This window comes from Dipodomys ordii, unplaced genomic scaffold, assembly GCF_000151885.1.
Source record: "Dipodomys ordii isolate 6190 unplaced genomic scaffold, Dord_2.0 Scaffold18, whole genome shotgun sequence".
NCBI classification, from domain to species: Eukaryota; Metazoa; Chordata; class Mammalia; order Rodentia; family Heteromyidae; genus Dipodomys; species Dipodomys ordii.
This window is the reverse complement of record NW_012267234.1, coordinates 16,587,355-16,613,946: the sequence shown is the minus strand read 5'-3', so window position 1 is coordinate 16,613,946 and position 26,592 is coordinate 16,587,355. Positions and strand designations below refer to the sequence as shown.

Below are 26,592 nucleotides of genomic sequence, written 5' to 3'. Positions count from 1 at the left end.
GTCCTGCACTAGAGATCTCTTTCTATGGCTTTCCTTTAAGTCTGAAGTAACTGAATAAATATATAGCATGTGCTGGATATATCTCTTGAAGAGACAATTCAATAAAACAGCTTGAAACTGAAACTACACAAAGCTACAGCCTGACTGTGTAAGGAATGGCGTTGACAGCCTGCTTCTGGAAGCGCAGGGGAATGAATGGCTGCTCACGGTACCTTTTAAACTCGTCGTGGTAGAACTCAGACTTGCAGGTGACCATCTCACTGCCCTGGATGTCCTCTCGGCTTCGGACTCCGCCAAACACGTAGAGCTCCATGGCGACGCCACAGGCCACCGCTCCAAACCTGGAAGGCCGGAGCACAGAGGCATGGGTTAACCAGACCTGGGTTCCACTGCTTGATTCACGGCCACAGCCCGTGTTTCACACACAGCAGGCCTTCCTTGGTTAGCAGACACCGAGTCAAATACCTATCAGGTTCCCCATTAGAAAGCAGGAGCACATCTAGGCTTTGGGCCACGAGACCGCTCCTCATCAGCAGTCAGCCCCCGCACACACCGCCACCTCGCTCACCTCCTCTCCTTCAGCGGGCAGATCGCCGTCCACTGCTGTGTCCTTGGATCGTAGCATTCCACAGACTCAAACAGCTTTCCATAGGACCCTCCGCCCATGGCATAGATTTTCTTTTTCATAGCTGCATAGCAGCCAATCTGAAAGGAGAAGACTGTTGATTCTTTTTTTTTTTTTTTTTGCCAGTCATGGGGCCTGAACTCTGGGCCTGGGTGCTGTCCCTCAGCTCTTCAGCTCAAGGCTAGCGCTCTACCACTTGAGCCACAGCGCCACTTCTGGCTTTTTCTGCTTATGTGGTGCTGAGGAATCGAACCCAGGGCCTCATGCTTGCAAGGCATGCACTCTACCGCTGAGTTACCTTCCCAGCCCCAAGACCGTTTATTCTTAAGACTAGATGAATTAGATAGTAATTTGTGCAAAGAGCATCTTAAGATCTTTAGGGAAAGATTTGGTTTACTTACTTTTATTTTTTATATTTTATATATGTAATATAATTACATATAATTATATGTTATATATTATATAAAATATGCAAAAATTACATATATAAAAATATATATACTATACAGAGGGTTACAGTTACATCAGTTAGGTAATGAGTACATTTCCTATTGAGCATTGTTACCCCCTCCTTTGTTTTCCACCTATCATCTCTTCCCTCCCCACCTCCCCAACTCCTCCCCGCACCGTTTGTTTTTAACATAGGGTCCTGTACATCTCATTGTTACAATGGGTCGACCTGTATCCCTATTTCAGCATTTTGTTATTTCCCTTCCCCAGGAACACAACACAACACACAAACCATACAAACCTGGCCCCTTGGACCCCCGAGGACCATTCATTAAAATGCAGTGTGTAAAGAAATCAGTCGTGACAAGCCACCATCCTCACCTTTCTGACCATGGTCAGATCGGATTGCTTCGTCCACGTTTTTGAGTAAATGTCGTAGCACTCCATGGAGATGAGCTCCCTCTCGCCATCCTCCCCTCCTAAGATGTACAGCATGCCATCGATCTCCACAATCCCGAAGTTGTGTCTGGCCTGAGGAGACACAGAGATGCGTGTGGTGACAGGGCCAACATGGTTTTCTCCGGTGTTCCGGGGAAGACACCAGGAGTGCTTCTCCCTAGAGCTCTTTGCCCCAGAGGAATTCCCGATGGCTCACAGGAGACACAGGAGCCAGAGCCAGCACGACTCAGGACCTGCCTGTGCCGGCAGAGCCGTTACTCCTCAACACACAAAAAGCTACAGGAATTCCTTAGGTGGCGACTGGCTTGTCAAAAGTGTTTGCATATGGCAGTGGTAAGGCAGGATGAGTGAGTTAAGGCTCCACAGAAGACTAGTCGTGGCTGGGAGGCAGGTAGTTCCCGCAGAGCTGGGAATTCCACATGGGACAGTAGGTCACAGCGTCTTCTGTATCCAGCACCCAGCTCAGACAATGCTGACCAGAGCAGAGGAGACTGCCTGCTGCCAGCCCACCTTAGCACCTGTGAAGACCCACTGTGTGAAGAGGTGGCGTACGGAATAGGAGAGGGAGCTGAGGCGGGGGAAGGCATGTGGAGATGGGGGAACAAGCCCCCCATCCCTGGGGGAGGCCACTGTCGGCAGGGACCCCAGGCCCCATTAGGTCTGTGGAGGAAACCGAGGCCAAGGAAATAGGTGGACTGAGGGCAGGCAAGAGGCAGAGGCCAGGCCGGGCTTCTCGGCTCCTATTGCAGAACACACAACAAAGGGCCGAGGAGAAAGCAAGAACGAACGTGAACTTCACCTCGTTCATGGGGGGTAGTGCAGTCCACGTGTTGGCGTCAGGGTCGTACTTTTCTCCAGAGCTCAAGGTCTGCTTGTTTTCATCTTGGCCCCCGAATACGAACAGAAATCCTTCTGCAAAGAGGAGACACATGCAACCCCTGAATCACGACTCCCTGGCCTGGGAGCACCATGAGCCAGGAGCCAGCCTTTACCGCACCGGATCGGTGCCTTGGCGACAGCCACACTGTGCGCCACTCAGGACACCCAGACCGTCATGCTTGGCTCCTTAGACTCTAGAAGATGCCCAACCCCTGTAGCGTGAGAGGGAGGCTGGCACTGCCTCCATGTCCAGGCAGCTCCGAGTCATGGCTCTGACCTGCCCCATGCCCCGGCTCTGGGTCTCAAGCAGCTTCTGAGCCATGGCCCTCTGTTCTCTGACCCCAGGAACACCCAGAGCCCAGCACCTGGGTGTGCTTTACATTTAAACCAGGATCCAAGTGTAATTGTTGAATTTCCTATTTCGTGTTACAGTGAATTATGTTAACCTTCTGCAAAACACATCTAAGGTGCTGGATAAACATGAGCCTGGAGCCCTAGCGACTCAGGCACTCAGATTTGAAAACAGCCTGAATAGGGACTCAAGTTAATCAGCCAAAAACTGGAAGTGGAGGTACGGTTCAAGTGATCAAGTGGTAGCCTAGAGCTGAAAAAGTCATGTGAGAGTATAAGGCCTTGAGTTCAAGCCCCTGTACCAGCACACTATCAAAACATATCAACCAAAAAACAAAACAAAACGAAACAGCAGGAACAAAAACTCAATCTGGGTCAGTGAGACATGGTCTCAAAAAAAGTTTTTGTTTTTTTTTTTTGTTGGTCATGGGGCTTGAACTCTGGGCCTGGGCGCTGTCCCTCAGCTCTTCAGCTCAAGGCGAGCACTCTTACCACTTGAGCCACAGTGCCACTTCCGGTTTTCTGGTGGTTTATTGGAGATACGAGTCTCATGGAATTTCTTGCCCAGACTGGCTTTGAACTGTGATCCTCAGACTGAGCCTCCTGAGTAGCTAGGATGACGGGCGTGAGACACCAGTACCCATCTTTCAAAAGACGTTTTTGGGTTGGTGTAACCCCCAAATGCTGTACCACGTGGCTGTGTGCAAACGTACCTGCCGAGAGCACGCCGTGGTTGATCCTGGGCATGCTCAGAGGGGCCAGCTCAATCCAGAGCTGCCTGTTGGGGTCGTAGAGGGGGCACATACACCGCATGGCTGCAGTTGGTTTCCGAGAGCTGGGGAAAGAAGGAATTGCTATGGCTCAGCTTACAATCACCACGGCTAACTTAGTGCTACAGAAAATGTCTGCAACCTACACAAAACCAATCACTTCAGATATAGCACCGGCCCAACGCGCCCCCCCACCCCCCACCCCACCGGCACTCACACTCGCTCCTCCCCGCCGACCGTGACAATGCACTCCGAGTAGCCCCTCGGCTTGAAGTTGGCCAGCATCGCCTCCCCCTGCTGCGGCTGGCTGAGGGGGATGTTGCTGCACTCTTTGACAATTTCTCGCACTAACGGTTCATTCAGCATCTGTTCCCGCAAGTAACTGGAGTCCAACCCCGAGACCCAGAGTGCTGACATGACGTCCTTCATGTGGACCTGCAGGACAGGGCGGGCAGAAGGGGGACGACAAAGGGTTCCGACTCACTGAAAACTCAAGTGCCAACAGTCTGATCATTTCCAGGCAAGCTGGCAGTGCCAGTACTGCTTGGATATGCCTCCCATAGTCTCCGGGGAGTTTTCAACTTTTCAAAATGATCAGTTGAGGGCTGGGTATGGTGGCTCCTGCCTGTAATCTCTGCTACTTGGGAGGCAAATATAGGAGAATCACGATTTGAGGCTAGCCTGGACAAAAAATTGTTAGCAAGACTTCAAATCACAACAAAACAAGCTAGGCATGATGGTAAACAGCTAAAATCGCAGCTACTCAGGAAGCATAGGAAGGAAGAATCTTGGTTGGAGGCCAGTCCCAGGCAAAACTGTGAGACTCTGTGTGAAAAAAATCCTACAAAATTACTAGAGCAAAAAAAGCTGAAGGTGGGGCTCGAGGGGTAGGGTGCTTGCCTAGGAAGCACGAGGCTCTGAGTTCAAGTGCCAGGAACACACACACACACACACACTCTAACGTATGATCACTTCTGCCAACACACACACACACACACACACACACACACACACACACTCTCTAACATATGATCACTTCTGCCAACATACACACACACACACACACACTCTCTAACATATGATCACTTCTGCCAACATACACACACACACACACACTCTAACATATGATCACTTCTGCCAATGCAGATCCCAGTTCAAAAATGTCTAAGGTGCACAATGTGAACACTGTGCTGTTCAATAACATCAGAACCAACTGTCTAGTTGATTCTATGTATGATTAATTTACTAAGTGGTACAATTATTTTAGGCATACTTTTCTATGTTTTAAGTAACCAAAGCCAGTATTCTTTATAGCACAGGTTCAGATTGCCCACAGAACAAAGGAGGAACAGTCTTCTTTCCTAACTTGGAAAAAGAACATTATGCATCCCAACTAAAACTAGTTTCCAAATGTACACAGTCTCAGGCTATAGAATTAAAATAATTACAAGATAATCATTATAACTTAAGTCAGCAGTCACCCACAACACTTAATAGTGCAATTATACATTTTGAAATCCACTCTGAAGCCAACACAATTTATTTCTTATTCTGAAATGAGTAATTGGAGCTACTCTCTCCTTCACAAAGCAACCAAAGCTCTGAGGTTTGGCCCACTCCCCACACCGTACCAACTGGGATCTGAAGCGGTACCCCCCAGGAACCTCCAGAGCCCTCCAGCTTCTCCCAGCATGGAGGGCCTCATGGGAGCTCTTAGGGCCGGGCCCCTTCCCCCACCCACCTGCTGGTGGTACAGCCTCCTGGGAGGGGTAAACCCTGCAATGGAGGAGGGCAGGATGGATGCTGAGAGCAAAGGTGGAGATGCCCCACAAGCCTGAAATGCGCTTCCTTGTGAAAAGCACCTATGAAGGACATTCTGCTCCCTGCGTGGGACATTATCTTTGGGCATTTTATGAGACACATGGGTCTTGACAGAAGGGCCTTGATACAGGCAAAATGACCCAACTCTCCCCACTGGTACCCTGCTAATGTCAACAACAGACTTTCTATGTAAGTCCCTTTAAGTGTGTGCTTTTCCTTTAAATAAGCTGAGGTGCTGGGGCCAGGGCGATCTGCCTGATGGCTGTGTCCAGGTGTGGGTGAGGCCAGCCGAGCAGATCTGCCCTCCACAGAGGCCGGGAGGAAGCTGCCCAGCCGCCACAGCCTCTGCTGCCAAAGCACAACTCTGGCTCCTGCGGGCACTGTTTCTAGCAGCTTCCACTGGACTCTAGCGGTCACTGTCACCTGGGTGGGGGAGCACTGTGACTGGGTGGACCGCTTCCCTCACTGGCAGCGGGAGCCGGATGCCCAGGTCACTTCTTGAGTCAGCTGTGCTGCCACATCAGGCCTAGGGCAAGGCATCTCCAGCGTCTCTTCACCATTGCTATTAGTACGGTAGTCTGGGTGATAACAGGAGGGGAGTCAGCAGCAGCCAGGAGACAGCTGATGAGCTCCAGAAGCAGGGGAGACCGAGGCTGGGCGGGGCTGCGAACCTGCAGACCAGTCAGTGGGAGGCTTTCTGGAAGCAGCAAAGCCTTAAGATCCAGGGTTCTGGGTACCCTGAGGCTGAAGAGCTGTAATATCAACTACTGTGGGAGCTACGGGACCCAATACCCAAGGCCCACTCAGGAGCACTAACACCATTCGGCACTGCCTGCTGCGCTCACTGTGGTTGGAAGCAGTAGATGACCAATCCCAAGGCCACTGGTGGTTAAAGCCCAGAGCAGCAGTCACCCCAAGTGCCGAGAACCTTGAGTCTCTGGCTTCTAAAGTCTGGAGCAACAGGCCTTCAGCTCTCAGGCCTTACAGCTGTGTGCCTCTAGCCCTACCAGCCCTAGGCCTTAGGTACTTGAGAGCCCAGGACTGCCAACCTTCAGTCTTTTCCTAACCTCCCGCAATTCCTACCTGCATGGAACTAGCAGCTGACTGGGAGCAGTCTGAAAGACCAGCACTTTCATGTGAGATGGGCCGGTGTTTTCCAGGTATCATGTGTGTTTGGGAGGGTATGCGTGTGTGCACACATGCCAGCGCCAAGACTTGAGCTCAGGGCCTTGCACTCTTGCTCATGGCTGGCACCCTATCACTTATGCCATGCCTTCAGTTTGGCATTTTGCTGGTTAACTGGAGATGCAATCTCTCATGGACTTTTCTGCCCAGGCTGGCTTCAAATCGTGATCCTCCAGGTCTCAGCCTCATGAGCAGCGGAGGTTATAGATGTGAGCCACCGGCGCCCATCTGATGACCTTTTAGGTCACAGCCTGCTAGGTGTCTTTCCAGTTGAAGAAGAGAAAACAATTGGGATTGAGATTAAGAATGAGTGCAAAGGCCACAGGAGAGCGTGTTGTAAGTGACAGGTACCTTTCTTATTTCAGTGTCGTGCGCTATCCACCGGATCACTGCTTCAAACACGTATCTTTCGTTGCCAACGTTTAGCTTCTCTAGAGAAATCACCTCCTTGAGCTTCTGAGGACTGAGCTCGAGGAACTCCTCCGTGCTGCTCACATCCCGGAAGTGCGTCTCCAGGAACTCGGTGGCGAGGTAATGCACGTGGTGCAGGCAGTAGTGCAGCGCGAAGTCACGGATGCCGATGCAGTTCTCGGCTGCGATGCAGCCTTCTAGGAACTCGCAGCACAGGGTTTTTAGGTCCGTCAGTAGCAGCAGGTCAGCTGCCTGGACAACATCTTGGATTGTGTCTTCGTTGAGCCTGATCTGTAAGAGGACCAGAAACATTCTGTATTTGAATGGAGGTAGTTGAACTCAAACCACTCGTCTAGTAAGTCAGCCTACACAAAATTTCCATTTCGTATGTCTGAGGTGAATGAATGCTGGCCATCTCATGGTCAGTACAGCCCATGTGTTCAAACACTGGAGACACCCGGGGGCCTTCCACCCCTCTACCATGGCAGATCTGGTTCATTTTTCCAGCCCTGCCCCTACTGGGCTGGCATTTACTCCCCTGCAGGGAGGACCTGGCCAGGTGCTCACTTCTGTAACTCACAGACACCTGGCTGAAAGACGTAGCAAGCAGGTCCTTTACCTTTCTATGGGAACCAAAGGGCGTTTCCCTTATATGCACACCCGAGCTGTTGAAAACCTTGCCTTCAAATACGCCATGTGCGTGCAAGCTCTCAAAGCAGAGGGGTTTGTATGGCCTCCTGGGTCCCGCTCCGAATGCTCAGACAGGGTCCCAGGTGCAACAGCAACTGAGCATCCCACTACCTTCCAGACTGAGTCCTCTGCCTAAGGGCCCCGCCCTTAGGATTGAGTGCTCCCCCTGCATTTCCTGTGTTCTTTCTCTACCCACTCCAGTTTCTCCATAACAGCAAAGCAACGTGGAGATCCATGCTGGCCACGTGCTGGCCATCCATGGTGACCGTCACGAGGGCCCCGTGAGAGGGGGCCGCCTGCACTCTGAGGCCAGGGAATTCACAGTGCCAGAAGCACTGGCAGCACAGGCCAAGCATGCACACCACACTTGAAAATAGACACCGAGCAACTGAACCGTATGACTCAGTACTGAGCCACACACAAGGGAACCTTGCCCACCCACAGGACATTCATTGCAGGTAGCGGGAAGGCAGTGCGTATCCAAACTCCTAAATTATATCTTAACCAAATGAAATGCCAATGCAGGAGTCTGTTACAGCTTATACTATACATTTAAAGTTTTAAACTTAAAATCAGGGACTGATCACATAGTGGATTTGTAGTCTGTGGTTCAACCCACGCCTGCACTGGGATGTGTGCTCGCTGAACTAACACCTGTACAGAGTACAGATGTACCACGTCACACGAAAGGCTGCTCTTACAATGCTCTTACAGTGCCACGAGGATTTTAAGGGCGGTCCTAAAATTGCTTTAAATTCATTCATCTTTAACAATTACACACATGAACGCCCACTGCCTGTGCTTAGAAAGAAGAGGAGGCACTATTCGAAAATCACACCACACACTTCAAAAAGATGAGAAATCATCAAGTCGGGACAGAATGCACTCAGAGAAGGAAAGCAATGTACCCCAAATACTGAGGAAGTATGCAGGGGAACCGGGAGAGACGGCAGAGGTAAAACGGAAGTGAGGAAGGACCAAAGGAGACCACAGAGAGAACTAAGGGAACGCCTTCTGAGTAACGGCTATTAGATCTTCTAACCTGTTCAAAACTCGCCCTGACACTCCTGACTCTTCTCAGGAATTTCTATCAACATCTGCAGCCGGGGGAGGGGAGAGGGCAAAAGAAAGAAGTCTAGTCACAAATCATTTCTTCCCTGGGCATCGTTTCATCTCTAGAAACCCACATGGGCCCAGAGAGCAAAGGGAAACCAGCAGGATGGCTGGGTGGGGGCGCGGCGGTGCAGAACAGGGCAGCTGGCAGGCTCTAGCGTCTTTCAGCCACGGGAATCCCTTTTTGGGAAAGGAATTCTCATGTCTACAAGACAACCTGTAACCAAGGAACCTTCCCTTTCCATGCCTTGGAGATGGAAAGGCCCGCAGCAGGGTGGATACAAAGCGAGGCTGGATTCTGGGTGCTCAGAGCCCGTGGTGTCGGCTGGCAAAGGCTCTGTTCGTCCAAGTGTGGCTCGGAACGGCAGACCGCTGACTTCGATTTGGGTGCACGACCCTACTTTGGCAGCTCTTCTTTAGGGAACGGCCGCTGAAGGCGCCACGAAAGAGGGGCAGAGCCTTCTTCACACGGCCCCCGAGGGCTTAAGAAGCCCCTCCTCCACCCTCTCCGGGGTCTCGTACCTGCCCGCTGAAGATGTAATCCAGGATCTCTCTCATAACCATTACCGATATCCCTTCAAGTTCAATCTTATAAGTGGATCCATCATCTTTTGGAGGATTATAGTTTAACTTTGTCCTAAGAAAAGGAAAAAAATGTAAAATTTCTATGAAAGAACAGAAAGAGGTATAAATATGAATGCACTAAATACGCTATTTACTTAGTATATTCTCCTCTGCCTAAAAAATTTAGTTGGTTAACTTCAACACAATGTTATTTTATTTTTCCAATACTGGAGACTGAAGCCAGGGCCATATACTTTCTAGGAAAATGCTTTGCCACTGAGTTATACCCCCTAATCCTCAAAATGCGACATTTATTTATCATCTATTTCATTGCACTGGTACGGAGCTTGAACTGAGGCCTGGGCACCGTCCCTTTGGTTTTTCACTCAAGGCTAGCCCTCTATCAAACTGTGCAATAGCCTCCAAGTTAGTTGGAGATGAAGAGTCTTACAGACTTTCCTGTGGGGCTGGCCTCGAACCTCGACTCTCTGCATAATGGATATGCGTAGTTATCAATTTGCTATCAATGCTCCCCTCCACAGACATCATCGTGTCACAGATCTTGGTGGCACACGTCTCCAGGTTGGGAAAACATGGGAGAAAAGCATGGACAGATGTCTGGGACATAGCAGCGGTCTCAGAGGGAAGCCCCCTCTCACCCTGTTGAGTAGCAGGCTGGGCATCGGTGGGAGCCACCATAGTAGGCTCTGTCTTGGGGCACTGAGACTAGCACAGGGCCACCAACAAATCTTGTGCCAAGTGAGGGCCAGAGGACAGGAAGTAACAGGTGCACACAGCTTTGCACAGGCCAACTGAGTGCACCACAAAGTTGGAGGCAGTGGTGGCCAGGCGGGAAGGGAGCCGGCTTGCTGCCCATGCATGGTTCAGAGTAGGTGCTGGAACAGAGCTCCTCCCCTCCCCACGTGCCCCTCCCCTTTTACCTGGAGAGATTGCAGCTTGTACTTACTGACAGTCAAACCAATTTCCCTTCATCTGGATCTTGGAAGGACTCATAATTTTAGGAATAGTTTCCTGACCTGACTTTCTAGAACCTTCTGGAGAGCTCTTATAGACAAGCGCATTCTGGGGTCCCATCTCAGAACAACTAGGTCAAGTCAAGACTATGTATGTGTGAAAATCCTCAGAGACCCTCCCCACCCGCCCCTCCTTTGGAACTCGGGTCTGCTGAGCACCCCAGCTGGCCTCCAAGAGCAGCCAGGAACCCACCCAGACAACCCTCTCCGTTTTCCTCTTCCTTACAGAACTCATCGCCATCTATTCACCGTCTAGCACGCATGGAAAGACACTCTGATTTGCTTCCTGTTTCCTGTCCATACCTAATAAACAATGGGGTGGCAGTTGGTATGAATTTGACATGATCATGAGCATACAGTTAGGAACCATCCTGCAAAATTAGGGACTGCTTCATGGAGCCCTAAAAATCCAATGACCACAGCTGTTCAGAAATAGCATCACTGACCGAGAGCTCGTCCCACCACTGCTGCTGGCCTGGGAACCCCAGGGCCTCCGGCACACCCGCCATCATGGCGGCCATCCTGTACGGAGGGTGTGCTCTCCCTCCTGGAGGATTTAATGCCCACCTCTTCCAAAGCTGGCCATAGATCCAGGGTGCAGTGATCCGCTCTGGCCTGTAAGGCCGAATGTAGGATGGTTTGTGAAGTCTGGCTGCACCCCGCTCCCCACGCCCTCTGTCCCCTGCCTGGGAAGCCAGGTGTCACCTTGCCAGCCAGTACCATGGAAGGGGGAGCTGCCCACCCTGCACCATGAGAATCTTGAAGAGCTCCATACTACAGCCACCCTTCCCACGAACCCAGGCCCCTGCACACCCCACAAGTGCACGCGGCTTCCTATGGAGGGCCTGTCATTCACCGTGAAGATGAAATACAGCGGTCTGTACTTGTCTCTGCTGAGTAACCATGCCCCTTTGCTCCAGCACTAAGGAGAAATAGAAGAGCAGCTGAGTCTCTGAGTCATGGGTTCAAGAGAAGGATGATGGTGTTTTCCAAAGAGAACGCAAAAGCTGAGTTCTAACATGACAAGAAAACTCTGCCGTGCACACAGGGTGGGGATCCCAGGGGTCCTGGGAGGGGGCAGCTGCGTGGAAGCAGGGCACCGGGCAGAGACAGCCACCCTCCAGGGCCAGACAGACTCTAAGCGCAATGCACAGCACTCGGCACTAAATGCAAACTCAGGGAGCAGCCGCTGGCTGGCAGGCAGGGCCACGCTGGAATAGCTGCGCACAGCCCTCTAACGGCCAACCTAACGCCAACGAGGCGCACGCTGCAGCCCGTCTCCCGGAGCTGGTACGGTCTCCCCACAGGAGGCTCCAGCACTGCTCTGTACATCCTTCACCTCCAGCTCTCCTGGGCGTCCCCCGAGTGAGGGCCACTGGCTCCAGCCAAGGTGTGTGTTCCCGGCTGTGAAAGGCTGTAGTGTACCCCACAGCTACAATCTGGAACGGCTGCTTAGTGTCCTGCCCAGACTACTGTTGTTCTGACCATTGGACTTCTTTCAGAACGGTGCCTCGGTGCTTCGCTATTTTCAGAGTTCCCAGCAGGTCTCTGAAAACACGGGGGTTTTATCTGAGTACATTCTGGAAACTTCCCTCCAGCGGCAGCAGGGTAGAGAAGCAAGGCCACGCTGAGAGTTACTGTCGGCTGGAGTAGAAGGTAAACAGGAAGGCACAATGCTGAGGGGACAGACTGGGGACACGGACAGGCAGGATGAGGCAGGTGGGAGAGAGGGCAGGTGAGGCCAGAATCTGGGGCATAATTAAGGCACAGGGAGAGACAGGGAGGACACCAGAAAGTAGACTGAGAAGGGACAGATGTCACAGAAAACGGGGGAGGCTGAAAGTCAAGAAAATGGTGGTAATGATAAACAGCCTCAGGTCGAGCACCATAAGCACCTGGAGGTTTGCGCTTGATTTAGCAGTTATATTTCACATTTTTTAAAACAATAGCTTCTTTTCTTTCTTTCTCTCTTCTTTTCTTTCATGCTAGTTCTGGGGCTTAAACTGAGGGCCCATGCATTGTCCCTTAGCTTTTTTGTTCAAGGCTGGCAATACTAGAACCAGACCTCCACTTGCATTTACGCTGCTTAATTGGAGATGAGTCTTATAGACTCTTCTCCTGGGCTGGCTGTGAACCACAGTCCTCAGATAGGATTACAGGCGTGAGCCACCAGTGCCCGGCTAAGGCATACCTTTAATAAAGTAATGAGATGCAAGCCTAACTGCAGAGCAAAGGCAGAACAGGAGGTGCGATGTGTCCCAGAGAGTGTGGGCAGCGCAGGAGAGGAGGCACTATCCGTGTTTAACAGACACCTTCATTCAACACGCGCTCATTCCTACCAGCCAGGGAAGGCAGCACTCTGGCGTGCTAGGAAAAGCAGCCGTGAAAGAAGGGAAAATGAAAACTAGAGAAGGAAGAGGATTTTCAGCAGGATGGGTGGTGAGGAGGAACAGAGTACAGACGTGGGGACGACGCATTTGCCTTAGCCTGCCACTCTATGGGAGACTGAACCAAACAGAATTCAAGGTGGACTTCAGCTAAGCAGTTTATATCTCCAACATTCTAAGACTCTAATAATGCAGACGAGAGGATAGCATATTATAACTTGCTGCCTGGTTTCATATGGCCATTGAGCTAAACATATTCTGTATCTCTACAAGGTGGTCCAAACAAAACCCAGACATAGATCACAGACCATCTGCAAAGCCTAAAATATTTCTGACCCTTTATTGGAAAAACAAACAAACAAACCCTGTCAATCTTTGTTCTGGATAACATCACTCATCTTTTAACAGTTCACTCTAAAGATAGATAAACTAAGAGTTCTGAGCCATCATTTCAAAGTGATAGCCCTGGAGGTCAAGCCAACAAGTCGAATCCACATTGCCGGCGTTTTTAAATGAGACATCTTTCTGGACTACACACTGGCTTCACAGAATACATCTGCTTTGAGGTCCTGGCCCGGGATGTGGCTGGAAGGGCGCTCACCTGTGCTACAGAATGCTACGAAAAGGAATCCCAATGTTGTCTCCTAACTGGCTTATTCACAGGGAATAAGCCCTAAAATGTCCAACAGAGGAGGGGAAAGCGGATTACACGCAACAGCGGTGTGAGGGAATGACCCAGAAGACACGGCAGGCATGGGCGTTACGCTGAGATACAGACTGCTATGCAGCGAGGTCATGTGGGAACAGGAACTGTAAATGTGTAACACACACGTCACAACTATAAGACATTTAGTATGCTGTTCACAACCAGAGACTAACTTAAAGTGATGAAATATCTAAGCTGTCAAGGTGATGGTCCCTATTTTTGTCTATGAAATAAGCTTTTAAAAATATTTAAATCTAGTTCTCACGGAAAGCAGTCAATAAATTTTACTTCTTCAGAGATAAAGTGTTTGGGTTGGTGGCATGGTTCAGATAGTAGAGCGCCAGCCAATTACTTAAGAGTGGGGACACACACACACACACACACACACACACACACACACAGAAGATAAAGTGTTAAAATTTAAAGATGAGTTCCAAGATAGAATCATGATACAGCAACTTGTGAAGCAAAAAATTCTTCTAGAATGAAACAAGCCTCATTCTTTGTTCTGGTCACACCCTGACCTTTTGAAAATACACATAAAAGACACTCATGTCACAACCTGTCAGTTCCAGATTTTCAATTTAGGAATTCTTTTTCAGGTGTTATTCAACAGAGGCTCAAGACCCCATTCACAAAGGTCATCTTGAGATGAAGCCTCTGATTTTGGAGGTCCCCTTCCCCCCTTAAACAATGGTAATTTCTATCTCTCGGCTCTGGAAGCCAGCAAATCCAAAGCAAGGGAGCAATGGTCAGGATTTGAGGGAGGACATTCTTTCTGGCTTATAGACGAGGTCTCTTTGTCCCTACACAGCAGAGAGAGGGCAGGCCAGGGAGGGCAGGGCAGGAGGGCAGGGAAGGAGGGCAGGGAAGGAGGGCAGGGAAGGAGGGGCCTCTCTTAAAAAGATTTCCCTCGGGCTGGTAGAATGACTCACATGGGAGTGTGTCTTCCTAGCAAGCACCGAGTCCTGAGTTCAAACTTTAGTACTGACCCCTCCTGATCCTTTACCATCCCTCATTCAGCCACAGGTTCACTTGCATGCTCACTGTCCATTTTCTCTTCCCCAGTGGAAAGCGTTTGAAGGCAGTCCAGGACCTTTCAAACGCAGCAGACTCCCTAAATAAATAAAAAGGGCAAGTACAAAGTATGTAGATTTACGATCACTTTGCATTCATGTATCCTTTTGCACCACGTGAACTTTACACTGTTGTTCTTTTTCAGAAGGGCAGTAGTGAGAGGAGGGCAAACACCACCTATGGCGGCCTGTCTGTTCCCTTAGCCAGGGAGAGGCGCTCCAAAGACCAGCCTCCAACTCAGTACCTTAAAACTTTCTTGTGGGTCTTTTTCCTTCTGGCATCTCTTTAATTTATAATCCAGAGGTCTCTAAGCAACTTGAAGCTGCACTTGTCTTCCAGGGTGTTGTCAGGGGGATAAATGCTTCCCAGTGAATGCCCCAGTCACACTGGAAACCGGCCCCCACCCTGGAGCCGCTCTTTCTGAATTCAGAATCAGGTCTCGTCTTCTCCCCGGTTTCTCGGCACTACAGATCGGCCATTGGTAGGGCTGCCGTGTGAGATGGCAGGAATCAGGACGCTCCCACAGCCTGGGCTTTCTGTGTTCTGGTCTCCAGCCCCAGCATACAATCGGCCACACAGTAAAGCATCTCGGCAGGAAGTTTAATGTTACTGCCAGCCTTGCCATCCTCAATGCTCTCCTGCACGGGTGCCCCGCTCACGCCTTTAATGCCTAAAAAATAACCAGTAAAAAAAAAAAAAAAGGCTGCTTTGAAAGCGGCCTGCCTGCCCGCCTGCTGTTTGTCTGCTCGGTCAAGAGCTGCTGAGCTGATGGATGTCTTGCCAGTGGCACAGACAGCACACAAAGCAGCCTGGAGGAGGGAGGGGTTACATGCAGAACCAGGAAGAGAGGGGCGCTGGACCCTGGTCTTGGAGGAACAGCATCTGATCTTATCTGTCAGACAGCAGCAGGAGGCCAAAAGACCTGCACCTAAAAAGGAACACACATACAGTTCCTGAGAGTTCATGTGCTCCCTCCTACCCCCCCTCCCTCCGCTCTTCCTCCTGCAGCCCTGCCGGGCTGGCTGGCTGCCTCCCTTTTCTTCACTTTGATGACCCACGCACGCTCTCCTAGTGAAGAGTCTATCTCCTTTCATTTGTGGCGGCCAACAGCGCTGGGGCCGAGGACCTGGCTGTGGGGTGCTACCGTGGATCCGTGCAGCCGGCCCAGTCACATCCCTAACCGACGGTGGGCGGGGCAAGTGCCGCCCACTGTGCACCGCAGTCGCTCCACAGCAGGGCAGGGTAGCCTGGGCTCCGCAGGGCTGGGGTGTGCACGCAGGGGGCACGCCGAGCCACACCGCCAGCCTATCTCTTTTACTGTTTTGTGGTTTTGTCAGTGGTGGGGCTTGAACTCAGGGCCTGGGCACTGTCCCTGGACGTCTTCCACTCAAGCCAGCACTCTACCACTTTAGGCCACAGTGCTACTTCCAGCGTTCGGGGCTTAATTGGAGACAAGAGGCTCACAGATTTTTCTGCCCAGGCTGGCTTTGAACCACAATCCTCAGAGCTCAGCTTTCGGAGCAGTAAGAATTAGAGGTGTGAGCTACTGGTGCCTGGCTCACTGCCCTCCCCCTGCCCCACTCTCGCCCCAGCCACCTGCCATCCACCCAGCGCTGGCTTCGGTAGCTGCTGGGAGCTTAGGCTTACCATGACCAGCCTCCCCCACTGAGATGGGGTCTGACAGACTTTTCTGCTGGGACTGGCCTGGAACCACAATCCTCTCATTATCAGCCTCCTGAGTAGCCAGGATTGTTGCAAGGGTGCGCCCCTAGTGCCTGACAGCCTATGGTTTGATCCAGGGCTCAAGCCTGAGAGGCAGGTGCTGCTCCCTGTACGTTTCCTAGTATTTCCATACGAACTCCGTGAGCGTCTACAGTCGCCATCAGCAGTCTGGAGCAATCCTTCTCGAACTAAGTCACCTTTGTCACTAACTGCTTTGGGAGATGATCTAACTCTCAGCTCTTCCAAGTACAGTGGTGAACGACTCCAGCCATGGCCAGCACTCAGAAGCAAAGTGACCGTTCCCTTAGGAGAGCCAAAGCGGCCCCCCTCCCCCAGCCTTCATTTCCTTCCTCCCTGCTGCATTGGGGCCTGCCACCTGTCACGCCCTGTGCCCTGCACTCCACCCTGAGCCCAGAATCCCAAGTTACAAATTATTCCTTTATAGTACAACTTCAGAACACAAAATGACAGCCTAGCAACCCTCCTAAGAAGGGTGCCGCTCCCCAAGGTGCTCATAAGCCAGGTGATTTCTTACCTGCCTTAATTGTTTGCTTTCTAGATTACAAATGGATTTTAGGTCCCACTTTAATATTATAAGAACTGATTCATGCTTTAAATAGATTGAAGGTTTAATCTGGGTATAATTTGAAGCAAGGAGAGTTTCTATGGGGCACTGTACTTCACATGAATCTCTACACTATAAAAGCTACATTAAGAACAGTGAAGGGAGCTGGGCCGCAGTGGCTCACACCTGTAACCCTGGCTACTCAGAAGACTATGATCAGGAAGATTGCTGTCCAAAGGTAGTCTAGGCAGAAAAGTCCATGAAACTCCATCTCCAAAATAACCAAGGAAAAAGGTTTGGCATTGCTCACTGCCCAAGCTTCCTGAGGGCTGGAAGTATAGCTGGCAGAACACCAGCTGAGCAATCAAGCCAAGGGAGCGCAAGGCCCTGATTTCAAACCCCAGTATTGAATAATAATAATAATAAAACAAGAAGAGCTGGGTGTCGGTGGCTCACGCCTGTAATCCTAGCTTACTCAGGAGGCTGAGATCTGAGGATCACAGTTCAAAGCCAGCCCAGGCAGGAAAATCCATGAAACTCTTTATCTCCAATAAACCACCAGAAGACCAGAAATGGCGCTGTAGCTTAAGTGGTAGAGCACTTGCCTTGAGCTGAAGAGCTGAGGGACAGAGCTTAGGCCCAGTGTTCAAGCCCCATGACAAACAAAAACAAACAAACAAACAACTCCCCCCCAAAAAAACAAGCCTGAAGGAAATTTATGGGAGAAATCCAAAATGCAATAATAAAGATCAAAGGGTTTCAAAAAGAGGACTTAACCCATTAGACAAACAGTCTTAACTAGAACTAAGTTTTATCACCGTTGCTCAAAGTAACAATCTCAAGAGAGTTCTCCTGTACATCTGACCACTCAATACTGCCCTTTATGTTTAACAAGAGTCTTATTGATCTGTTTCATTTGAAACCTTCCACAGTCCTTCCAGAACGTGCAATCACTGGTGTCAGCGGGAGACGTGGCCTCTCAGGACAAGCAAGCAGCTACAGGGCTACAGGGGCAAGTCACTGTGGCTCCTCTTCCCAAGTCTTGCACACCCTTCCGAGCCCAGGCAAAACCCTCTTTGTATCTGACACTCACTCAACACATGTTAACACTTGTTGAAAAGCCCGTAAGAATGGGGGCTTGAACTCTGGGCCTGGGGGCTATCCCTCAGCTCTTCAGCTCAAGGCTGGTTCTCTACCACTTTGAGCTACCGCGCCATTTCTGATTTTCTGGTGGTTAATTGGAGTTAAGAGTCTCCCAGACTTTCCTTGCCGGGGCTGGCTTTAAACCGCAATCCTCAGATCTCAGCCTCCTGAGTAGCTAGGATTACAGGTGTGAGCCACCGGTCCTGGATTTAAATAAAAGTAATTTTAAAGGGATTGGGAAGGTGGCTCAGTGGTAGAGCGCTTGCCTTGCATGCATGAGGCCCTGGGTTCGATTCCTCAGCACCACATAAGCAAAAAGAAAAAAGCCAGAAGTGTCGCTGTGGCTCAAGTGGTAGAGCGCTAGCCTTGAGCTGAAGAGCTGAGGGACAGTGCCCAGACTAGAGTTCAGGCCCTATGACCGGACCCCCAAAAAAAAAGTCATTTTAAAACAGTTGATGGAGGCTGGGGACACAGAAAAGGAGAAATAAAAAAAAAAGAAAAGAAAGGAAAAGAGGGGAGGGGAGAAACAAGAAGAGTAATTTTTTTTTTTTTGGTCGTGGGGCTTGAACTCTGGGCCTGGGTGCTGTCCCTCAGCTCTTCAGCTCAAGGTGAGCGCTCTACCACTTGAGCTACAGCGCCACTTCCGGTTTTCTGGTGGTTTATTGGAGATAGGAGTCTCAAGGTCTTTCCTGCCCTGGCTGGCTTTGAACCTCGATCATCAGATCTCAGCCTCCTGAGTAGCTAGGATTACAGGCATGAGCCACCAGCGCCCGGCAAGAAGAGTGATTTTAAAACACTGGATTTAGACTGGGAGTGTGGCTCACGTGGTAGAGCACCTGCCCAGCAAGCATGCGGTCTTGAGTTCAAACCCCAACACAACAACTACAACAAAAATCAATGAAATAAAACTCATTTGACTGTAAAGACAAAGGAGTTAAGGACAGATTTCTTTTTTCCTTTTCTGAACCATGGTCTCATTATACAGCCAAGGCTGGGCTTGTCCTTGGGATCCTCCTGCCTGAGCTTCCTGACGGCTGGAATTATAGGTGTACCAGCACATCTGGATTCAGACGTAATCTAAGCAGTTGTTAGGAAGGTCTTAGAGTGGGTGGATAAAAACAAACAAGGTCTAGAGTCATTAAAAGATAAAAAGCTGCCAGTGTTGGTGGCTCCCACCTGGAATCCTAGCTATTCAGGAGGCTGAGATCTGAGGATCTGAGTTTGAAGCTAACCCAGGCAGGAAAGTCCATGGGACTCTTACCTCCAATTAGCCACCAAAAAGCTGGAAGTAGGGCTGTTTCTCAAAGTGGCAGAACACCAGCCTTGAGCGTTAAAGCTCTGGGACGGTGCCCAGGCCGAGCTTAAGCCCTAGGATCAGAGTGCGCATGCGCGTACTCAAGCACACATGCACAAGCAGACACATACACACAGATAAAAAGCTCACTTGAGTTCATTTCACTGTAAGATGTTCAAATCTGGAGCTTCTAACTGAATCCTTGAGAATATAACAATTAACAGACTACAACCACTACTCAAAATCCTTAGGACATTCAGTAGCTGCTATAAATATGGAAACGGATCTTCTACAGCCTTATACAAACTGAAATCACAAGTAATTTTTAAAAAAGATGATAAAACAACACAAGGCAAAGTTAGGTGAGCAGCATGAAGTGAGCACACCTCTAAATCACGTGCTTTGGAGCAGATCTGCTCGCTGTCAGGGACTCTGGCTGGATGAGGCAGCTCTGGATGAGATCTTCAGCATGAATCGGAAGCAAAGAACCTGAGGAGGCCGTGCAGTTATTCGGCTTGGGAGGTGGGGACTCATGGCTGTCCTGTGTGAGGTAGTGACACTAGGGGACCTCAGTGTCCTGTTACCTCCGGTAGTGACAGGAGGACCACAGACAGCCACAGAAAGGGTGGTGACGAGGCCATGTTAGGAGGAAGCGTGGACCCCCCAGAGAGCATCCAGCTTCCCAAGTGGCCTCATCAGCATCTGCCAGGAGTCAAATTTGAAACTGAAACGGCGGAACAGGATGATGAATAATTAGGCTTTGGGATGTACCCAGATTGGCAGCACGAACCCGGCTTGTTACAGTGTAAAGCTCCGGGCAGCACACCCGACACATCAGCACATGACAGGCGAAGGGACGTGTTTAAACATCCAAGTGTCATGAAACTTTAAATGAAACAACAAAGCGAGGGACTTTCCCTCTCTACAACACGCGCAAAGCAAAACAAGAACAGCACAGAGCCACACACAGTAAAGGATTTGTAGCACAAACTCACTTCCTAGAGAAGGAAATGAGGGTCCTGAAGAGTTATTCAAGATGATCCAAAGCTGAGGGGGAGGCCCAGTGGATCCCTCTGCCTCACCACACTAGCTTGCTCTCAATAAACAAAGCAAGAGACAGAGGGAGAGAGGCAGGGAGAGAGGGAAGGAGGAAATTAGAGAGAGGGAGGGAGGGAGAAGAGACAGAAGGAGGAAAGGAGAGAGGGAGGGAAGGAAAGAATGATCCATTTCTGTTATTAGCTGTTATCAACAAAGGATCCACGTATCTCGGAGAACTTTATTCATCAGGACTAAAAGCTAAACAATCTAATACTGTCTATTCTGGAAAGGGAACTCAGGCCTCGGCGGAGCCTGTACAGAGCCACAGCATGCCAGCCAGTGCCGCCCTTCCAAATTCTTTTCACATGAACCACAGTTCAGGAGAAAGGGGCTCTGAACTGCACAGCACGTCTGTGAGAATCAAAGGGCCTCACACTTACAGCCTGTCATGGTCGAGAGGAAGGAAGCTTCTGGAAGTCCCTGGGTCCTTTCCAGAAGGACTTAGAGCTGCTGAGACAGGAGACTGTGGGTCACTGAAGCTCTGAGGTCGGTCTTGCTATTCTGAGAGTCCTCAGCTATGTTTAGACCTAATTTTCCCAACAAGCCATAGGAAAAATGGCATGCAGGGATGGGAATGAGGAGACGCTGGGCACAGGGCATGCTGGGAAAGCAGCGTCACATGCACAGAGCTGAGGGACAGACCACAGCAAGTCCCGCCTGTTTCTGCAACCTAAGGATGAGGGGCCCCAGGACCCGCCAGACCTCGGGCAGCTTGGGGTTGTGTGGATGAAGAGGAGTTTCCTGGCTTCTTCCTTTTATCCTCAAAGTCTTTCTAAAGTGGCGGCACAATTGCTAAGGCCATCAGGATGAAAAACAAATGCTCAACTAAAGAAACGACTAAAGTATTAAGTTAGAAGACTCATATATTTGAGCCAGACACTGGTGGCTCATGTCTGTAATTCTAGCCACTTAGGAGGTTGAGATCTGAGGATCACAGTTTGGAGCCAGCCCAGGCAGGACAATCACTGTATCTCCAATTAGCCACCAAAAAGCTGGAAGTGAAGCTCTTACTAAAGCGGTAGAGGTCTGGCCTTGAGTGAAGAAGCTAAGGGATGATGCCCATGTTCTGAGTTCAGGCTCTAATACTGGTGTGTGCACATATGAGCGTGTCCATGTACACACACACACTCTTACATTAAGTTGAAATCTGCCATGATTTGCCTTGAGTAGGTTGGGTTAGCTCTCTATGGTGAGCACACAGAAAACAATATATTATAGCTGGCTTCTAAACTGTATAACCCAGCTAAAAGACATTATACGCAATTAAGGTGTTTTTTTGTTGTTGTTTCTTTAAAAATAAAACTCCAGAAATGATCACCTTTTAACATCCAACCCATGGATTAATGATATCGCAGATCTAAATGCTTATACTTCAAAAGGGAAAGATGAAAGAAACCTCACAAAGTTCTAAAATTTATAATTTATTGTGTTTCCGTGTATTTGCTAAAGTTTATTGATTTAAACAGCTCACTGGTTGTGTGCCTTTAGCCCTCGCTGTTCAGGAGGCTGAGAGCTGGAGGGTCACAGTGCAAGGCCAGCCTGGACAGGAAGTTTGTAAGACCCCATCTGAACAGAAAAAGCTGCGTGTCAGAAAGATCAAATAGGAGAACTGCGGTTCAGGCTAGCTTGGGGGAAAATGGAAACTATCTCAAAAATAACCAAAGCCAAAACGCATTGGTACATAGTTCAATGGAAGAGTCCTCCTAGCAAGTGTGAAGCCCTGTGTTCACACCCCAGTACCACTAATAAAAAGAAAGAGAGCAGAAAGGAAGAGAAGAGAGGAGGAAGGGAAGGAGAGTGGGAGGGAGGGAAGAAGGCAAGGAAGGGAAGGAAGGGAGGAAAAGAGGGAGGGAGGGAAGAAGAGAGAGAATAAGGGAGGAAGGAAGGGAGGGAAGAAAGGGGGGAGGGAAGGAGGAAAGGAACTGTCCAGACTTTAACATCTACTCAGTGAAGTGCTGAAAGTGAGGCTCCAGTGGCAGAGTGCCTGCCTGACAAGTATAGGCTGAGTTCAAAATAACTTATTAAAAACAACTTTAAATTTTATGTTTATATGGTACCAAGGAATCGAATCCAGGGCCTCATGAATGCTAGGCAAGCACTCTACCACTAAGCCACATTCCCAGCCCCATCAAGATAACTTTAAAAGGGGAAAAAAAAATGTATCATTTCGGGCTGGGAAGGTGGCTCAGTGGTAGAGCGCTTGCCTTGCATGCATGAGGCCCTGGGTTCGATTCCTCAGCACCACATAAGCAGAAAAAAAAAAGCCAGAAGTGGCACTGTGGCTCAAGTGGTAGAACACTTGCCTTGAGCTGAAGAGCTGAGGGACAGAGCCCAGGCCCAGAGTTCAGGCCCCCCACAACCAGACCCCCCCCCAAAAAAAATAAAAGTATCACTTCAATAGTCAAATAAAATCAAGTCTGTTATTGAAGAAACACACTGATTCGTGTTTATCAGTGATATGTTAGAAGTATCTAACCCTACCTACCAACTGCACCAAACGACTGAAAAGAGCCAGGATGTAGAAGCGCTTAGTAAGGAAGCATTTAATGTCTAAAATGCCGTGAGGCATTAGGTGGCAGTTTTACCAATGAGCTCGAGCCAACACAAGTAATGCTGTCCCCTGTAACAGTAGGGTAGGCCAGGCACCAAAGCTTGGGAATCCAACCCCGAATTTAAGCATAGGTGTGTGCCCTGGCGACATACACCTCTAATGCCCACTGAGCCCTGTTTTCCCACTTGAGAGTGCCAGACTTGGATCGCAGGTGAGCACTCCTTACTGGCGGGCGTTTCTCTATTGGTAGACTTCTGTGTAGACCCATGAAGTGTTCAGAGCACACTTATTCACAGGTGGCTCAAACATGAAGTGTGACGAAGTCATGTTATCACTTGTGTACCATCAGTGCGCTGAGGCCAAACCCAAGTCATTTCCCAGTGCTGTACAGCTAGGAGTCAAAGTGCCAGATGAAAGATGCAGGTGTCCAAACTAAGGCCAGTGCTCTTCTCAGTGTCTTCTCTGGCTAACATGGGAATGTAATGGTGCCAAGTCCTCTAATGGCTAAAGTGCTGTGATGCAGGGGCCGGCATCCATTCAACTCACTAAGCCTCTAGACACTGCTCTTCTGGGTATGAAGGGCCCAGCAAGGAACAAAAGAGAAATCCCTGGCCTTACCGAGCTAGCACTGTGGTTGGGAAGGATCCACAAAGTCAATGAGCAAAATACAGGGTATATTATAGTGCTAACTGCCATGGAGAAGGAGAGCAGTGTGTTCTGTAATTTACAACTCAGTCCTTCCAAGCCAACAGGGAGCCACATGAGGAGCAGCAACAATAACAAATCTAAAATAGTTTTCCTAAGCATTTGCCCAAACAGGGACTACTACGGATACAGGGCCTGCAGCTGCAGCTTGCCAGTGTCTGGCCTAACCTCTGGACTGGCAGTTCTGAGCTGTCCCACCGGCCTTGAAGTTCTATGTTATCAAAGACACCCTTCACCCCTTTCAATCTACAAAGGAGTGCAAATATGGGTACACGACAGGGCGAGGAGATGCCAGAAGTTTCGAGGGCCCTGGAACTGCCCCTGACTTAGCACTACCAACTCCTTTGGTGAAGGTTAGGCTGTAGCTCTGGGCTGAGACTACAGTATGCATCCTCTGGCTTTTTCTGAGCCATCAATTCCAGTGACATTCACTATATTTAGCCAGCTTACAGGGCACTTTCTCCATCTTTTAGCGTTCCCCTTTCTTTTTATTAACAGCAAATCAGTGTAGTAGTTTAAAAAAAAAAGCTGCTAAAGGAAAGGCCAGCCGTCTCCTGTCAGGTCTGATTCACTGAATAAGCAAAGCCACTGTCTTATCAACCTTTTAATTAACCTGGTTAGTCGTGCCGGAAAATCAGGTTTACGCCTGGTTTTCTTGAACTTTTAAAAGAACCTCTCGAGTCCCCCAGGATCTCGGGATCTTCAGGTTGTAACTGTATCCAGAGAATGGCAGAAATTCGCGACACTGGAACGAGGGTCGGTAAGGCACCACCCATCTTTCCCTGGAGTTCTCTGGAGGGAGTGGCTCGTCTGACAGGCGAACTCCGGCCCCGGGGTCGGGTTACCGGTCCGAGGAGCCGACGCGACCCGGCTTTCCCTTCCGCCCAGACCCGGGGATGTTGGTTTGGCTTCCCCGAGGAGGGGCACGACCCGGGCGGGCCGGAGGCGCCGGTCTGGAGGCGCACGGCCCCGCAAACTTCGGCGGGCAGCGGGGCGGGCGAAGCGGCGGCTCTCCCGGGCCGGCCCGCGCCCGGTCCGTCGGAGGGCCGCCGGGGCTCCGAGGCCTGACACACGGTCCCGGGGACGGCGGAGGGCTGCCGCCCGAGGGGCAGCGCCGGGGCCGGGGGCCTGGGGCCCGGGATGGGCGCGGGCCCGGGCCGGGAGGCTGTACCGGGCGAGGGCGGCCCGGCGGGCCCGGGCCGGGCGGCCGCTCCCGGGGCCGGGGCCGGGGCTGGGGCCGGGGCCCGCCCTCACCTGATGTACGGGCTGGCCGCCGCCAGGATGTTCTTCTGCACCGGGATCTCCTCCCCGTACAGGACCAGGTGCGAGTAGCAGAACCGGGACTCCTCGCGGAAAGAGTAGAGCGATCGCAGCAGGCGCGCGGCGTGCTGAGGGTCGGACACGGCGATGCCCTCGGCCATCGCGGCGCCCGATCCTCCGCGGCCGACCGGGCTCCCGACGCCGCCGGCCGGACCCCTGCAGCCGCCGCCCGCACACCCCGCGCGCCCCGCCCGTCAGGCTCTCCGAGCTCCGAGCCCGAGCGAGAGCTCCGGGAACGCGCCGGCGCCATCCACGGCGAGCCGGCCCGGCGCCTTTAAGGAGCAGCGGCGTGACGTCTTTTCTTCGCGACGCCCCCGCGCTCTTACGCCCCGCCCTCTCGCTCGGCAGCCAATCAGAAGCTGCCTCCCTCCGCCCGCGGCTGGTGGGAGCCGCGGCGCAGCCCGGGTGATGCCGCCCGGCGGACCCGGCTGTAGCTGTGCCCGGAGGTCCGGGGGCCGCGAGTTTGAGCCCAAGTTTCAGCCCTTCTGTGTGTGCCAAGGGCGTCAGATCCTGCGCCTAGAAGAAGGGTAGTGCTGCCTGGACCATCGGGCGATGGTGGAGGCGGGTACAATGCTTTCGGACAGCATTGTAGCCGGGCACTGGGGCCCTCACTGTAATCCCAGCCACCCTGCGGGCGGAGACCTGAGGACGCCGGTTCGAAGTCGGCTGGGTCAGGAGAGCCAGCGAGACTCCTCCCTTAACCAAAAAGCAAGAAGCGGAGCCGTGGCTCAGGTGGTAGAGCGCCAGCCTTGGGAGGAGGAGGACCGAGGCCGAGCAAGAGAGAGAGAGCACAGAGTTGAAGCCCCAGGACCGGCCCACGACCAACACATAAGAACAAGTACATGGAAGGGCGGAACTGTGAAGGACTGACAGTGCTCATGAGCGTTCTGGGCTTAGTAACTTCCTGCATGAATGGCAGTTTCTGTCTTTCCAGGACAGATGGAAAATGCTGGAAGTGTGTGTTGGGGGGAGGAAATGGCGGGGGGGCGGTAGAAAGGCCGCATGTTGAGGTGGGACCAGGTTCCCAGCCCAAGAAGACCAAGGCTGTGACAGGAAGTGGCATAGATGGGCTCAGCCTGCAGGGCGAGCCTGGTGCTTAGGAAGTCTCCCTGTCGCTTGCTAAAAGCAAACCGGTATGTGGGATGTAGTTAGCATTTTGGATAATATTGGGTACTCAACAAGACTACAAAGGCTAGCAGTCTTAGGAGGATCCGAAGATCAGGCCAGCGTGCCAGACAAGACAGGAAGGAGTTTTTACTGTAGCCACTCTTCTCAGTCAAGTGAAAAACACCGAATTCTGAACCAACTAAGGCTTTGGAGTCACTGGCAGGAATATGGATATAAGACTGCTTTCAGGCCACAAGATGAGGCGGGTGAATGGGGAACACATGAGGAAGGAACCAGTGGAAGACCCACACATGTCCAGCTCCTTCTTCAAACACATCCTGGAATTTATATGTGCAATGATAAAAGTGTCTAGAGTTTGCTTTAACAACAAAGGGAGGAAAGCAAAGTAGGAGTAAAGATGAGTCAGAAGTGGCCGGGCAATGTGCATGTTGTTTTTTTTTTAAAGTAATAATAAAAAGCAAAAAATGGCCGGGTGAAAGTGGCTCACGCCCATAATCCTAGCTAATCAGGAGACTAAGATCTAAGGATCATGGTTCAAAGCCAG

At 50.9% G+C, this 26,592-nt stretch overlaps 1 protein-coding gene across 1 annotated transcript in view; it reads right to left on the bottom strand.

Moving 5' to 3' along the window:
• Gan (gigaxonin) overlaps positions 1 to 25,167 on the bottom strand; it is a 32,088-nt gene extending 6,921 nt beyond the window's left edge. The window contains exons 1-9 of the mRNA XM_013013031.1: positions 24,855 to 25,167; positions 9,277 to 9,391; positions 6,892 to 7,242; positions 3,752 to 3,969; positions 3,478 to 3,599; positions 2,334 to 2,446; positions 1,457 to 1,606; positions 569 to 705; positions 213 to 341 (exon numbers count right to left, since the gene is read on the bottom strand). Coding sequence (XP_012868485.1) covers positions 213 to 341; positions 569 to 705; positions 1,457 to 1,606; positions 2,334 to 2,446; positions 3,478 to 3,599; positions 3,752 to 3,969; positions 6,892 to 7,242; positions 9,277 to 9,391; positions 24,855 to 25,021 — 1,502 coding nt within the window. The 5' untranslated portion in view covers positions 25,022 to 25,167. The remainder of the gene's footprint in view (positions 1 to 212; positions 342 to 568; positions 706 to 1,456; positions 1,607 to 2,333; positions 2,447 to 3,477; positions 3,600 to 3,751; positions 3,970 to 6,891; positions 7,243 to 9,276; positions 9,392 to 24,854) is intronic.
• Positions 25,168 to 26,592: the final 1,425 nt, after the last annotated feature.